This window comes from Lagopus muta, chromosome 10 (genome assembly GCF_023343835.1).
Source record: "Lagopus muta isolate bLagMut1 chromosome 10, bLagMut1 primary, whole genome shotgun sequence".
NCBI classification, from domain to species: Eukaryota; Metazoa; Chordata; class Aves; order Galliformes; family Phasianidae; genus Lagopus; species Lagopus muta.
This window is the reverse complement of record NC_064442.1, coordinates 13,651,565-13,668,356: the sequence shown is the minus strand read 5'-3', so window position 1 is coordinate 13,668,356 and position 16,792 is coordinate 13,651,565. Positions and strand designations below refer to the sequence as shown.

General features: G+C 45.7%; 1 protein-coding gene across 2 annotated transcripts in view; it reads left to right on the top strand.

Annotated features, from left to right (window-relative positions):
• MYO1E (myosin IE) overlaps nucleotides 1–16,792 on the top strand; it is a 145,383-nt gene that overhangs the window by 58,303 nt on the left and 70,288 nt on the right. The window contains exon 1 of one of the 2 annotated variants that reach the window (XM_048955682.1): nucleotides 2,400–2,657. The exons of the other annotated variant lie outside the window; for it this stretch is intronic. Within the exon in view, the coding sequence (XP_048811639.1) occupies nucleotides 2,400–2,657 (258 nt within the window). Of the gene's footprint in view, nucleotides 1–2,399; nucleotides 2,658–16,792 lie in introns of those variants that run through there. 2 annotated transcript variants of the gene reach the window in all.

The window sequence follows — 16,792 nt, the reverse complement described above, 5'->3', positions numbered from 1 at the left end:
CTTATTTCATTTTCTGTAAGTAGCACTCTACACCGCAGAGCGTAACCGAGGGCAGAATGAAGCCAGCTGCATTTTAGCAGAAAATGTGAAGACTGATGAAGTCTGTGTTCATTCTTTGGAAAGCAGATCCAGCAGAAGTATCTGCGATGAATTTGTTAAATGTCCTCAGTCTAATGCCATTTGTTTTCCTATCCTTCATCTTTCTAAGAAAAAACAGCTTTGTGGTTTTCTAACTGTGTGGATGATTTCTTGGTAATGTCATTAAGCCATTTTTAGTGGCCTACAGGCTTTAATTAGATGATTAATGAAATTATTCTGATCAATGGAACAGAAATGCAGCATTTGGAAAACTTACTCTAAATATATTTGAAAAGCAGTAATGTCTTTATTTTTTTCCTCACTGACTTCTGTGTTTGTCAATTAAAGGTCAGGGCAGTGCCTGTGCATTACAGTTTCAGATCTTTTCCAGATTGATCACTCACAGTAGAGCTCTTTCTTTCTGAAGACACAGAACACTTTTTTAGAAGGAAGAGCAGGGGCAGCTGCATTCCACTGTGCTCCACAGGTGGTACCTTTGCCAACAGTTCAGTCTGTAGCCGCTAAGCACGAGCCCAGCTCCCACCCAGAGCTGCTGGCTGTGTGCAGGCAGCAGTGGGCGGAGGTGGGTGGGTTCTCCTCATGCAGACTCCTACTTAGCTCTGCTGGAGCCCCTTCAGATGCGAGTGGCTGGAAAGCTGCCTGATGGAAAGGGGCCTTGGTGAACTGATGGACAGTTGGCTGAATATGAGGCAGCAGTGTGCCCAGGTGGCCAAGAGGGCCAATGGCATCCTGGCTTGTATCAGGGATGCTGTGGTGAGCAGGACTAGGGAAGTCACCCTGCCCCTGTACTCGGCACTGGTGAGGCCTCACCTTGAGTACCGTGTTCAGTTTTGGGCGCCTCAGTGCACAGAGGACATTGAGGTGCTGGAGCAGGTCCAAAGAAGGGCAACAAGGCTTGTGAAGGGCTTGGAGAATGTGTCCTATGAGGAGAGACTGAAGGAACTGGGGCTGTTTAGTCTGGGAAGAGGAGGCTGAGGGGAGACCGTATTGCTCTCTTCCAATATCTGAAAGGTGACTGCAGAGAGAGCAGGGTTGGTCTCTGCTCACTGGTGACAGGATGAGGGGAAATGGCCTCAAGGTAAGTGCCAAGGTAAGTTTAGATTGGATATCAGGAAAAGCTTCTTTACAAAAAGGGTTGTTAAGCACTGGAATAGGCTCCTCAGGGAGGTGGTTGAGTCACCATCCCTGGATGTGTTTAAAAACCATTTGGATGTTGTGCTCAGGGACATGATTTAGCAGTGGTTGTTAGGGCAGTATGGTTAGGTTGTGGTTGGACTCAATCTTTAAGGTCTTTTACAACCTGAGCAACTCTATCATTCCCCAGCTGAGTGCAGTGCAGGTTGGCCAAGCAGTTCAGGCACGCTGGCCGCTCTGCACACTGAGGACATCGTAAGGGAAATGCCTCCCCTGCTGCTGATCTGGGTGGTGAAAAAGTGTTATTCACTCCACACAGCCAGCCTGGGAATTCCATATTTATCATTAAAACAAGCAGAAGTAAACCACTACATTTAAAAGCACAAAAAGTGTTTATTGTGAAATAGAGTGTACTTGGTGCGCAAAGGGCAAAGGTTGGTGCAAAGTAGAGTAAGGACAACTTTGGCCCTAAAATTTTTCTTAGTAGTCCTCTGGGAGTGCCTTGGGAGCAACTGGGCCCCAGCAGCGCTGCTCTCAGCTGGCTGTCCTGTGCTGAGACACTTCTTGAGTGTTCTGCAATGTCATTTCTGTGCTTTTTTTCATAACTTGTTACAAAGGTGCCTGTCTGTACCTACACGCAACTGCAAACCAGGCATTAAAAACACCCGCATCGGAAGCAAACAGAAAAACCAGTAATGCTGATGTAGGTTCTCTTTGTCATGCCTCCCCTATTCCTGCTCTCTGGGTGCTTGCGGCTCTTCGCTGTTTTTCGTCACAGCCCCTATGCAGCGCCAGGCACCCCCGTGCGGCTTTTGCTCTCTGCTTACTGCCAGCAATAGAAAACGATGCAAAAATAAGAAGCCATGCACCTGTTGGGCGCGCTTTGCCGAGCGCTCCGGGACGGACGGACGGTGAGGGGCTGCTGGGCGCTCCGACCGCCGGGTGCGGTATCGCCGCTGCAGGCGGCCCGGGAGCTGCTCGGCTTTTCCGCTCGCGAGGGGCGCGCGGCAAAAAGTTGAGTGCTTTCCGGCGGGCTGAGACGTGCCGCCCCGCGGGTCGTTCACGTGGAAGGAGAGGAGGGCACGGCGCTGCCGGTGCCCCCGGACCCCGCCGGGCGGCGGGCAACGGGCGGGGCGCGAGGGGCCGCGTCGGGATTCCCTCAGGGAATGACGTTCCGGCGCGCGGCCATTGGCTGCGCCGTGCCGAGTTCTCCATTTATGGACACGGCGCCCGCGCGGCCAGGAAGGGGCAAGCCGCCCGCGCCGTTCGGCCCTGCCCCGTCTGCCGCGAGCCCCGGCGCTCCCCGCCCCACCCGTCCGCACCGCCCCGCGCCCGGGGGGCGGGCCCGCCGCCGGCCTCGTCCGTCCCGGGGCGCCGGCGCGTCTGAGCGGAGCCGTGGGCAGCGCAGCGCGGGAGCCGCGATGGTAGGCGCGGGCCGGGGCAGTTCGTTTCGCGGGGTCCCGCCGGGGGGAGGCGGGGTGCGCGCGGTGCCGCCGTCGAGCCGAGACCCGCGGCCGGCGAGGGGCGGCACCGGCGGGGCTCGGAGCTCCCTTGCCGGGGCGCCGGGGTGTGCCGGGTCCGCGTGCCCCCCGTGCCGTGCCGGGGACGGTCCGCGCAGCGAGCTGCCGGGTGGGGGCGAGGGGCGCGGCGGGCCGGGCGGGCCGGGTCCTCAGCCGAGTTTGTCTTGCTGGTCGCCGCCGGCTCCTGCCGGTTCGTCATAGGTTTCGGAATGGAGTAACGCAGGTGTGACTCCGATACCCCGTGCGGGAGGACTTGGAGTAAGGAGCAAGAACTCCGGTATGGTAACTAACCGGGCTGGAAGTGAGTCATTGGTTATGAGCGTGGTTCTGAAGCGGAGCCCTGAAGATCTGAGCAAAGGCACTCTAAAAAGAAAAACTTTTGTGCTCCTTCCTGTTGCTACAGCTCGGGGTGCGCGCTGACGTCCCCTCCCCCCTCCCGGCCCCACCTGCCCAGGCGCGGCCCCGCACACCTGTGCCGGCGGCGGTCGAGGCTCTGCCGTTCGCTGTGCAAATACAGCGCTGCGGGGCTCGGGGAGCCGGGATTCCTGCCCCACGGATGGGATGGGATGGGATGGCTCCTCGCTCGCTGCAGCCCTGCTCTTGGTGACGGGCTTTGGTTGGGAGAGCCCGGCATGCCGGCCGTGAGCTGATTGTTTACTTGGAGATTGCAATCGGCCTTTGCCCTCACCTTTGTTTCGCGGCACTCCTTTCGTCAGGGTGATTGTGGCACCTGTGGGCTCCCGGCTGTGATTGCTGTGCAGCTGCTGCTGGGCGCTGGGTGAGGCCGGGGCTGCCTGGTGCCAGAGCTGCCTGACCGCTGCCGGTGCTGCTCGGATCAGCGCACCTCTCCCCACGGTCAGTTTGCAGCGGGCCCCAGCGGTTCCCTTCCAACGAAAGGATTGAATCGAAATATGGTTCTTGTCAATACGTGTAACTAGGAAATGGTAACAAGCTCAACCAATTTTACTTTTTCAAACTGAAGGAATTAACAATTTATCCTCTTCTGTGAGCAGTTCAGGCTACTACTGTTGTGGTTTTGATTACGTGAGTACTTCTGTGATTGTCCTTACGCAGCCATTACAATCCAGCCAGTGAAGATTGTTGTTTTGCAAGTACTGCTCCGACTCAGAGCTCTCTGCAGGCAGCAGTTGGTGACCCTTCAGCAGGTAGCTCTGTGTAACCAGCTGGCAGCAGGGCTGTCTGCTGGGATTTCTAATGGCTGGTTACCAATATGAATCACACTGCTCGCATCCTGAAATGTTATATGCTTTTCTGAGCTCTTTGAGAAGTTATTTCCCTCTTTTTTTTTTTTTTTTTTTTCTTTTTTCTCTTGACAGCTTTGATTTCTTTGGAGGGGGAAAAATGCTAGCACTGACATTAAATACATTTGTTTTGTGCTGTTCAGGCACTTTGATGCAGCAGAGCATGTGATGGTGACACTTGTGCAAATATTCCTCTTTCAGCCATTGTGCCCTTCTTATGTCTGCTGGTGAGGCCGTGCAGCTGTGTGCAGCTCAGCAATATGTGTGCTCTTTTTTGCTGGTTTATTTTTAATCCAGTCAATATCTATATCTAGTTGATGGTGGGGTTTCAGAAGGACTTATGCAGTCATGGAATGGGTGAGCTGTTCTGTGGCTTTTTGCTGCAGTATGAGGTGGGAGTGAGAAGCAGCAGGGTGAAACTGCCCTACGGCTGACAGCCTTAAGGAACACCTGATAACTACTGGAATGCGTTCCTTTTGTTAAACTTAGCATTTCAGCTTTTTAAATTCAACAGCGTAGAATCACAGAATGGCTTGGGTTGGAAGGGACCTTAACGATCATCCAAGTTCCATGCCATTACTGTTAGCAGGGTTGCCAGCCTCCAGATCAGGCTGCCCGGACTCCAACCAACTTGGCCTTTGCTGCCTTCACGGCTTGGGCATCCATAGACTGACTCTTTGGGCAAGGATTTCCTCCTAATATCTGTAAGGAAGGAATTATTTACACGGTGAGGCCATGGTACAGGCTGCCTGGAGAAGCTGTGGATGTCCCATCCTTAAGAGTGTTTGCAGCCAGGTTGGCTGGGGCCCTTGGTCAGCCTGATCTGGGGGGTGGAAACCCTGCCAGATGATGCCTAATTTCAAAACAGCTTGATATGAGTAGAGGTCAAATATTTATTGTTCAATCCAGCCTCATGCTGAGCGTGGTCTTGGTTACACATAGTGCTCAGGAAAGTCTGCAGAAATGCTGTTTCTTAGTTGCCCTGAAAGGACTTGCTTGGCTTCAGGGTTTGTTCCTAAAATAGTTTGTGTAAGGGACCTTATACTGTCTTAAATATACCATCTTACATTTTCTTCCTGTATGAAATTCTCAGGCAAGACACTGATGTTTCTGTATTTGAAGAGTGCTTTCCTGTCTGGTGCTGCAGACAGTAGCATAAGCTCAAACCTTAATCTCTGCCAAAAGTGGGATAGCAGGGAGGGCAGCCGCATGTGCTTTGCATTATGTCTAGAGGTGCATTCACAGGAAAATCTTCCAGCTATATGGTATTCCTGTCTGGCTGATACATAAAATAGAGCAAAACACAGTAGCATGTTCAGTAGCAAAACTAGTGATTCATTCTTGAGTTTGGTTTAAATCTGCACTGTGCATATTCTCTGCTTCTTGCGAGTCTGGACCTCTAGAACAGTTTATAGATATATGGTGCATGTTAGCAGACTTCAGAAAACATTAGTGTAGGCAGAATACTACCCAAATGCAGCTTTTGATGCTAATAAAGACTGAACATGTGACTGTATATTATGTACGTCCTGAGCATTTTCCTAAGTCTTTGCTTTCCAGAATTGCTTTTTTTTTTTTCCTTGTCTATGTGTAACCACTTTATGGTAAGGGAAATGGGGTGAGAATGGCATTAGTAGCTTGTAACTGAACTCTTTACAGGCATTTCCCTTAGCTTGCCCCAGTCTTACTGCCTTGGTCTTAAGGTGTTGCTGCCTGTATAGGAGGGGAAAGCTGAGACAGTCTTCTTTGAGCTGCTGTGACAGCTAGCAAGTGAAAGTGTCAGCTCAACTTGCCTGTTCCCCAAAAAGTTCTCAGTAAGAACGTTAGCAGTAACCTCATCTTGAAGTACGTTGTCACACTTGAAGCATTAAGCAGTTGCACACATCTTTGGTGAAGTTTTCTCAGCTCCTTTTGTAATGACATTAACTGCTTAATTTTCTTTTGGCAATACCAGTTTGATTTCTTCCCAGCTTCTAGGAATTAAGAGAGTGACACTGATGTAAAAGGTCATGTGTGGTCCTATCCAGGTTATATCCGAGGAGAAAGGATTTCTTGTATTTTTCTATTCCTGGTTTCAGCATCAGAAATGTTTGTATGTTTAGATCTGCTACTTAAGATTGTATGTATTACTAATGTGTAACAATTAACATGTAAATAAACATTTGGATCTACAAAAGAATCGTTTGTTTCAGTAAAACCTAATTGAGTTCAGTTGCAGCATCTGGTGAGGAAGGGATTGAAAAGGTAAGAGGTCATCTTTCTTGCTAAATTTCTGGTTCTTGTATGTACTTTGCCAAGGACCTTGTGCAACCCTGGGAATGAGCTTACTGTGCTTAAAAAGCAGTGTTCTGGCATAAATTGCAGTGGTTCTGCTGATGGAGACCCGCCTGGGATCTCTTACCGTGTCAGCTTATTAGTTGTCAGATTTCTTGCTTACCTTTTGGTTCTGGTTGCTGCCACAACACATGGCTTATATGTGACAAATCAGTCTGTTTCCTTTTTCTAAAGAGCTGTTGTAATGCAATACATCAGTCTGGTTGGTTTTTTTTTAATCTGGTTTCTAGATCTAGATGGTGTGCTACTACTGGGAAGCATTAAAGCTGTGTTATAGGCCATTTTGTGCCTAATTAAAGCAGTTGTTGTTCCGAGGAGTGAACAGCTCAGAACTTGAGGGAAGGGGGGAAAAAATCAAAGCAGCAGTTCTCAGAACTGGTGCGTATGTTTGTTTTACAAAAATAAGTATTTGGAGAATAGTCCAACCCCTGTACAAAGCTAGAAATAATCAGGCCTACCTTGGCAAGAAGGCACTGGCTTGTGCTGTTACTGACTTCCTGAACAAAGACCCTTTGCATATTCAAGGTTTTGATTAAATAGTATGAGAAAGGCTTACATCAGCACCCAGGGATAGACCCTTTGGAGAGAAAAGGTTCTCTTAAACCTATTCTTATCTGTTGGAATTCAGTTGCTTCCCTGTTGTTCTGTTATCCAAGAAGCTCTTGGCAGACTGCAGTGGTGTTATTACCCTCGTGGAAGTGTCTTTACTACTTGGGAGTGCAGAAGCTGCGTGGGCTACTTGCTAACTTTTGCAACCAGTGGACTCTGTTAGCTGCTGTGTGTTGTCTGGCTTCTATTATTTCTACTACATGGGCATAAAAGTATTCAAAAGTATCAGAGAAATGCCACAGTCAACACACTTTCTCCCTTTTTCTGGTATCAGAACCAAGAGCTGTTTTGTTCTGAGCTGGTTGGGCCTTGTGCTCCCTGCTGGGCCCTCATCCCAGCACAGCCGCCTGCTGTCACACTGTGGTCTCTGCTGTAAGAGCTGCCTTTCAGATGAGCTTCCCTGGGTTCAGCTGCTCCCACCTCCTGCATCCACCGCGTTCTTGAGATGCTCTGGCTGTCCTGCCCAGGAAGTACGGCTGTTGTTCACCTCCTGACTCATCCTCACCCAGCTCTCCTGTGCACCACCTCCTGACTTCCTCCCTTTCTCCTGCCCCACCTTTGTGGAGAGCAGCTGTGCGGTGGTGTCCGGGCAGCACAGGGAAATCCCTTACCTTAGCTTGACCAAGTCATTGCTATGTGGGAAAAGGTTTCTTACTGAGGGTAGAGTATTTCTGAACGATGATCCTCACATAATAAAACGTGCTCAGTATAAATGTGTGTGTGGGTCTGGAGTTACCCACTCATGTACAGCAGCAAGTACATCTGAGCTCAAGATGCGTGTAGATAGACTAGCAGGAGGGGTGGTTAAGGGGCACTTTTCAAAGACAGACATTTAGCTGCTGTTAAAGCTATTGGTGGGTTGGGTTCATGAGCTGTCCAGGTTTTTAAGTTTTGACTTGAAACTGAGACTGTTCTTTTGAGTACAGCCAGTGAAGAGCTGTCAGGGAAAGCAGTGTCGGTAGTTGGAGTGCGAGTCAGAGTATCTTCAGTAGGAGTGGTGGTTATTGGAAAGGACACTTGAGGGGGAACTGAGATGTCTGAGGAGTTGTCTACTGACATAAGAAAACAAGTTCAACAACTGTCCTATACTTACAAGTTCATTTAAAAGTTAGCAGACCTTCAGCATGCTTCTCAGTTGTTGGAGCCTGGAAGTGCAGCAGACTGCCCACAGGTCTGCGTGCTGCTTTCCTACGTCAGCTGCTGCAGGTATCTCTGGTGGAAGTGGCTTTTGGCTGTTAGCAGCAATGCAGAAGCTGACATCACACCCACTTAAGATGGGATGGTGGCAGGTGGGTATTTATTTAACTTATCTCACCAAAAAATCAAACAAAAATGCTTTAAACAAAACCGTGTTCTTCTAGAAGCTGTTCTGATGCTTTGTTCGGCAATCCTGAAGTCTAAATAAATGTGTTTTTGGCACCCTTCAGACAGAGCTAGCAGTCTTGTAGCGACTAGCTGCACTTGTTCCAGAACAGGAAGTGTGAGGGTTTTTCTCTGCCAGCTCACTGAACCACTCACTGAATCACCTTCATCAGCTGAGTGTGAGTCTGCAACCAGTTTTCTGTCAGCCGTGTCTAATTTAAGTGTGGAAGCCGTGGTCAAGTCTGAACAGTGCAGCCTGATATCACTTGTAAAATATGGCATCTCCACTCTGGCAAATGTTCTTAACACTCGAGATTTTAAATCTTTCACTCTGATGTCTTATGAACTAACACAGTGCCAGATGTTTGATCCGGCACCTAGGAGAGTCTTCTGTTTTCAATCTAACATTCCACAGCATTTGAGAGGCTTTAAATTCTAGGCCATTCACCACTGCTTGCTGGGATTTTTTTTTTTTTTTGTACTGATTTATGTCTTTTCTTGTGCTTTGAGCTGCATATTGCTAATAGCATAAATACAGAAGATGGAAATCGAGGCTTTTTGTCAGTAATACATTTGCATTGCCAAGCGGTAGTCAAGAATTTGTCTTTTTGTTTTTTTTCTGCCTTGAGGGATTCAAGTCTGTGCAATGCCTGAGCACTTCCGAGTTTGCTTTTGCAGTTGAATCTTAACCCTGTGCTACTCGGCTTTGTAGATTAATTATGCTAGTCCAAAGTATTTTAGTTTCTTTTTCAAATACTGCTACAGTGCCCAAACTGAAGTCCCTTGGGCTGTGACCCCTGTATGCCGATAGCTTTTTGGTATGAAAGTACAATCCTTTTGGGCTGGGCTGGTAGGAAGGTTCCAAGGACAAAGGTTGCCCTATGTATCTACTGCATTATTGCTATTGTATTTCTCTGGATGTGTACTGAGCTCCTTCGGAAATCTGTAATCAGTAGCCCCAAAACTGAACTTTTGTGGTATATGAGCTGTAAAATATTTCATTTAAATGAAAGCAATGTTCTTGAGCTGCAGTAAAGCTCAAGAGCTTGTGTTTTCATTGGATCTAATTTTGACTGCCTTTTTGTGGTACTCAAAGGCAAGTGCGTGCCCTTAACTGAGAGCACTTGTCTTCTTTCAGTATGAGAAAAATTTGGTTTGTGTGTTGGTCAGTTGTGAAGTAATTTGTTTTCTTATATTATGCTTCTGATTGTGTTCGACATACACATTTGTCCTTTCTTTAGATACAAAAAAACTTAACCGTATTTGAAGAGTCATGCTTCTGGTACAGATAGAGTTAAATGTGAGTTTTTCCAACTTGATGAGATTCATTCCGGAAAGGAAAGCTACAGGTCTGCACGTTTGTACTTTGTCAACACTGAGGTACTTAGCTGTCTGCATACTCTGAATTATGAAATAATTCTACAATATTTTCCTAATAATTGCACAAAATCATGTGTCATTGGCTTTATTTTTTCTTTTTTTCTACCCATGTAGATTGCCATTTAAATATGGATCAAGAAATCTGGTATTTTTGAGCAAGCTAGTGATAGAACTTTGTCATCTAGGGAACAAACTAATTAGTCACAGAGATCTGTTGTTTTATATCATTATATCATTTCTAGTTTTGTAATCTTCATGTTGATTCTTGATAGTACAGATTTTGTGGAAGCAAGTTACAGACTAGACACAGCATTCCTATTGAGGAAAATTCTGGGTAGTGTAGAAACTGATGTATTATAGTATACGATTTTGTAATATATGGCTTCTATACCACATACCATGTAATCATAGAGTCATTTGAGTTGGAAGGTACCCTTAATCTCCCCTGCCATGAACAGGAGTCAGGGTGCTCAGAGCCTGGTCCAGCCTGACCATGTCTGTCTCCAGGGACGAGGCATCCACCACCTTTATGGGCAAAATATCCTGCTGCAACTGTCCATGTAGACCTATGGATTCAAACAAATCAAGAATAAAATACAGTTTTAAAAAAGATATTTGACTGTAAATTAAAACGCAGAAGTAGTTTCATGAAGTACAGAATTATTTCAGCTAACGTTCTGCTTTACCTCCCTCTCCCTGTAAACTGGGCCTTATTCACAGCTGTGTTTCCAGGACCTGTTGCTGTTCTGTTGGTAATCTCTCAGGCCTTTTTCAGTACTTCCCCTTGACTTTAAATACACACTGGGAGCTACTATCTTGGTCAGTAATTGCTAGATTCAACAAGCCAAAGATTCCTACCAAAATATTCTGGTCTTTGCAGTGCAAAAATCAAAATAACTTCTTCGAGTAGTGCAGTTCAGATCCTGGCTGCTGTGTGTAACCTGCACAACTTGGGCAAGTGGTGTGAGGTGACCTTTTGTAGCTGGATGGCCCTGGCTGGGGGTGGAAGTGTGGGCCTACTGCAGTGTAGTAGCACCATTAAGCCTGCAGAGATGCTTGCAGCGGGAGTGCTAAAAATGCATCAGTTGGGTCCTGAATGCTCTCTGTGTTGTTAGCCTTTTATTCCTTTTGTTTGCTCTGCAATGGCAGGTGGCTCTTCAAAGCATCTTTCTGCTTCTTCCTTGAGTAGTAGGAGGTCGTAATGCCTAGAGCCAGTGTGTGCTGGTGTGGGATGGTGTTGGCATGCAGTGTTGGTGTGAGGGGGAACGTTTTTCTTCCTGCTAAGTGACAGGGGCTTCTGTGCTTCTCAGGGTTATGTTCAGCTTCCCAGGACACTGTGAAGACCCATGTAGTTCTGTTTGAAACCCTACTTCATGGGAATGGACTATCAGCAAGTAATCTGGGCTCTTAAGTTGGAGTTGGAATAACTTTTATAGGCTGCGCTATTTTTTGTGGGTTGTGTGGGTGTATTTTTATTTTAGCCTGAATGAAGCGTGCATGGCTAGGAAGAAGAGAAATGATTTAAATGTTATTGTTCAGAGATTCTGATGTGACACTGCATACTTCTACTGAAGTCTGATTTGGGACTTGGCCCTTAATGAGCAAAAACTGGACTTCTCTTTAAAGCAGAGCTATGTGGGAGGAGGCAAAATGACTTCATTGTAGGCGAGGCCACTGCCGTTGTTTTCTGATGCTGTTGCGGTTGCTGCATTGGGTTGTGATTACAGAGGTCAAGGCACGGTCTCTTTCCTGTGAGAGGACTGGGATAGGTGTTGAGCAGATCAATTAGAAGCATACCTACTCAAGTGAAAAAGGATATAGTGGAGGTTGAATGTGAAACTCAGGCTGCGTTGGGTCCCCTTATGCTCAGTAACTGTCTTTATGAACTCAAATGCTAATCTGGTGTTTTAAACGACTTAAGGGTACTTGTCTGTAGCAGTCATTCTTGTCTTACAGCACTGTGTAATAATTCGTATCTGTATGACAATAAGGAGCTAGATCCAACCTACTGGAGAAAATAATTTGCCCAATTTGATATTTGCTTTAAATAGCAATTAAATCAGTAAGTATGATGCTCTACAGTTAATTAAATTTAAATTCAATACGACTGAAATTGTTATGGTTTGGAAAAAAAAAGTGCATGCAATAACAGAGGCTCATCTGTTCTAGCATAAAGCTGCCTTCAAACAGTTCCCTACAGGACTTCACATTACAGACTTCACAGGTCTTGGCCTCAGCCTCAGGAATATGTCAGTGGAACCTACCGCGAGGCTACAGAGTGCTTAAACTTAAGCAGCATACCATAGTACAGAATGGGACTGATTATTCTGTGTAGATAAGTAGTATTGTTAACTTTCAGTTTTTATGTGGAAAGGAACAGTTTACCAATTTACAGTGCCAGTTACTCAGCTGACTTTTCCAGAATTCTTAGAGCTATTCCCATTAGTACTGCTCTTTAAAGCTGTTCTAGTGGTAAGTAGGATTTCTGGTTCTAGGGCTCTTAATGTCTGAAATACCAGCACACCCAGTCCCCAGAGACCTGATCTCAGTGTGCAGAATAAGTTGATGACCAACAGTGGTTTCTTCCTGTAGTTTAGCTTGTGCTTTTATTCTTGATTCATTCTAGGAACACTTCAGGGGAAACAAAAGAATAGTGAATACTTATTCCCGTATTTGGTATAATTCCAGACAAAATGGGTATCCTTCCTCATTAAGTACTGGTTGATGGTCCTTCTGGAAAAACCAGCCCTCCTTAAACATCTTTAAATGGCCACATCAGGCTTATTTTCCTTGTGGCTGCATACAGTGCAGTTTTCTACATAGAATCATAGAGATGCTAAGCAATCAGGTAGCTCTAGTAGAGTGAAGAGGATTAAGATAAATGTTTGCCTCATTAGAACAGTAAAAGCTTGTATTTGCATATTTATATGTCCTTCTTTGGCAGATTCCATTAGCACTGTGCATTAGTAGGGTCATTTAAAATTACATTAAGAGTACGATTGGAATTAGTGGAGGTTATAAAGTATATGTTATGAAATACACATTTGGCTTTTAAGTGCTGATAGTGGAGGAGGAAAGAATAAATAAATGTAAAAGTCTGTTTCATCTCCTATATTGCTTTTTGTTCCTTTATATATGAAGGCAGCTCTGAAAATAATGTCTCCTGTTTTATTGTGTTGGCCTGTGACGTCAGAAGTGGATGTTGGTGTTATGGCAGTAGAAGTTGAACCTTCACACCAATATTCCATTACATGTGGTTGCTGTGTGACAGATGGCAGCAGAGGAGCAGTCTGACAGAATGGTGTCTGACATGGAAGTACACATGAAGCAAAGGTGTGTCACTGAATTCCTTCATGTGGGGGGAAAATGGCACCCACTGATGAACCAGTGGGCATCAGCACAGTGAGGTGGTGGTTGGTGCATTTCAGCAGTGGTGACAGCGACATGAAAGACAAGCCATGTTCTGGATGGCCATGCAGATTTTTGAGTGTGGCATAGCAGGCTCTTGTTCATGGCTGGCAGAAAGTCTTAGCTAATGGTGGTGACTATGTTGAAGTGTTTTGTAGCTGAAAATTTGTTCTATCTACTAGTGTTACTGTGCTCTTTGTTGCAGCTTCCATGGAAAGAAATCGGAGGTATTACTTCTGGAGCAGCCTATGTAGTTGAATGAATTTACATTGTTGTCGGTATTCCCAGTAGAGATCTGATGTGGAGGGCAAACCCAATTTCAAAGCCTAGTTTCATTAACAGGCGCTAATGAAGAAAGCCATTAGAATTAAGCAAACACAGCGTACTTCAGGAGAGCGTTTTAATCACGAGAAACATACTCCCTATTTCCTGCTGAGCTAACCAGCTGCTTTACCTGCTTCCATGTAGCTCATCTGTAAAAATACCCCTTAATTCTGAGACAGCAGATTTTAGTTGAGGAGTCCTGATCTTGCTAAGTGTTGCAATATATACATAAACTCAGATTAACTAAACCTTAGTTGCACGCATCAGGGTAACCAAAATTAAATTGTTCTGAAGATGTTCTTGGGAGAACTAGAAATTACCAATACTGGGCAAGGAATGAAAGTTTGAAATTCAACGGGAAAATCAGAACACAATTCAGAGTTGTCAAATGAGGCCAGTTTTGGTGACAGGGAATAAGTCTTAGAGTTGTAAGTCTGTAACCCTTTGCCAGTCCTGAAAGTTTCTTTGATGGGAAGGAGTTACAATGCTGTTTGTTCTGAAAACAGTTTTCACTATGTGAAAGAAATCAAGTGCTGCAGGAAGTATATTTGGGCTCTGTTGACAGTACAGCTTGTACTTCTTGGTGTGTAGGCAGATAACTCACAGTCTGCAGACACTATAAGGATGTTCTGATGAATCTGAAGGTAATAGTTTGAGTGTGACAGAGAAGTATATTAGCCCAGTTAGTGAATTACTCATGAATAGCTATTTAGTCTGACCTGCTGAAAGCAGGTTTTCAGATAATTTCAGTGTTCAGGTAATGTCTTAATGGTACAGGCAGAGATGTTCTTGTACATGTGGTCATTAGGTAGGTTGTTGCTTGACTCTTTTGGTATGTGGGCCTGTCCTTAGTCCAGAATATGCTTAAAAATACACTTAAAATTACAGGAAGATTTAGGTGCATTTTGCTGCTATACAGGAGGATTTTTCTTTGCATTGAGTCTGGGTAGTGGGAACCCTGCGTGCAGTCTCTGCTTTTCTCTTGGCTGAGCGACCCTTGTGCCTGAAGGTTAGGGTGACAGCAGCAGCTATGGTCTGATGCTGTTGTTTTTTCCAGTGAGATTACACAATTTCTTCCTGAAGAAAGAAGCTTATGGTATTTTTCTGCATGGATTTAATGACTGTTAGTTGTGTTCATCAAAACATGTGCAAGTGCTTTGCTGTTGGGTAGCTAATAGGCACTTAGTAAGCAACTGGTACTTCTGGCAGCCGCAATGAATTCTTGTCCCTTCTATTTTGAAGGTTTGAAGTCCCAGTAGCTGGAGTTCTCTGCCTACTGATTTCTCAGTTCTGTTATCCTTTGCGCAGGCTCCTCCTTGGCAGCAACTTGGCAGGCTTTTTCCTTCTAGAATGTTCTGTAGAGCAGAGGGTTGCTACTTGGTGACCTATATGGGAAAACAGGCAAAAATGGTGAAGCTTCCCAAAGAAGCATGAAGTGCTATGGAGCAGCTATGAAAAGCTGTTTGTTTGTCAATTTTCTCGCTGGCTGGCTTTCAGCCTGGAGCTGTAAGAGGCAAGACAGTCTGATTGTAACCAGCCTGTTATGGCTTGTACTGAATCCCTGATACCTGGGAGCAGTTCAACAGCTGCTAAGTTGGAGTAGTGGAAAAGCCTTCAGTAGAAATTGCTAATGGTAACTTCCTACTTCTCTAGAATCCATTTAACTATTTGTACAGCTTTTCTTCCTGGTCTGCTACCAAAATGCAGCCAGAATCAGTGACTGGGTTGTGAGCTACTCCTTGTCTGGTAGCCAAGGCCATGAATTTTGCAACCAGTCACCAGTCTTTTAGGGGAGTATCCAGTTTTATTTAAAAATAATTTCACGAAGGCCACAGTTAGATCTTCAAGTTAGAACTCAAGGAAACTTGTTTCTTTGCCATGCCACCCTCATGGACTTTGAAAGTGTTCTGTCATTCTGCCCTTCTTGGATGCAGGGCTGGCTGTGAGGTACTAATCCTGTTGCTGTGCTCATTGGGACTGCAGGTGTACAAACAGGAAAGGAAAAAACAAAGGGGAAGTTAATATCGTCTGATTGCCAAAACAAAAAAGCAGCAATTTAGTAGCTAAAATTATGTCCAAGCTGGTAACAGGATACCGTGAACAATGAAGAATTAAAAAAAAAAATTCTGTAGCTAAATGTGTCCTTTTAGGGCTTGTTCTGTATTTATTATATGCCATTTGAAATTTGGAGGGTTGGAAGTCACCTCCGTGAAGTGAACTCATTTACTTTTTTGGTGTGTTACCTTTCTGAGAAGCTTAGTCATAAATTGTTGTTGGTACTGTTGACAACTTTGGAATATACTCAAGATCTAAAACAGAGTAAAAGCCTCCTTTGGGGTCAGCCAGGGCAAGTCAAAACAGGATACCAGAGCTGGTAGGGGGAGGAGACTGCTTACTGTCTTTGGTTGTTGGGTTTTTTAAATGTAGCTGCACTAAAATATATGTCTTCTTCCTTCATTTCTGTTCCCGTCTTTCAGTCTCTAGTGAAGCAGCGTGTGAGAACTTTACTGTGGAGCACCACAGCTATGATCACTCTTTCTGTGGGTGCCGCTTTCTTCTCGTGCTGTTTCTATTAGGAAGTAGAAGGGAATATACCTGGGGGCATTTTCCTAATGGCTGCCACAGCCTCTGTTGCGTAGCTCTTAAGTGCCTGAATACTGTGCAGCATGTGAGAGGGCTGGACTCCTGTGCTGGTTCTCACAGACAATGTGCTTCTGCCCTGTGATGTGCGCTGGTTCCCCAGCAGGCTGAGCACCCGATCTTTGTTAGGCAGAAAAGTGAAAAATGGATTGAATGTAAGAGGGAATGGCCATATCTGGGCTGGAGAGGTGGTGGGAGCCTAGCTTGATCCAGGTACGTTGTGTCCAGCTGCAATATGGAGTTTTGCGCCTTCTGGGGCACCCTAATAGTCCTCCCAGCTGTACAGATAGAATGACTGATTCTAACCTCATGTAGGAAATTGGTACTTGTCCTCTTGTTGATCAGTGCATGACCTTGAAATATTCAGTCTGAGTGTGCAGTCACACGCTGTTGGTCCCTGTGACTGTCATCCAGGCTTTCCTTTGGAGATCCTTCCCTTCCCATGTGCCTTTGCCAATCTCTTCCTGTCCTCTGCTGCAGCTCTCGCAGAGCTGCCCCACTTTGTTACAGGCTTCATGTGGTTTTTGCATTTCTCTTAAATCTTGCCCATCATAGCACATATGCACTCTCGTGGATAAGTTACACCTCCACTAGTGGTTCTAAACACGTTTAACCTTGCCCAGGCAGTAGTGCTTAAGTGGTGAAAATGCTGAAACTTGTATTTTGAGAAGTGCTGGGTTCTGTGCCTTGCACAGTGAAGGGAAGCTTGTGGTAAAGACA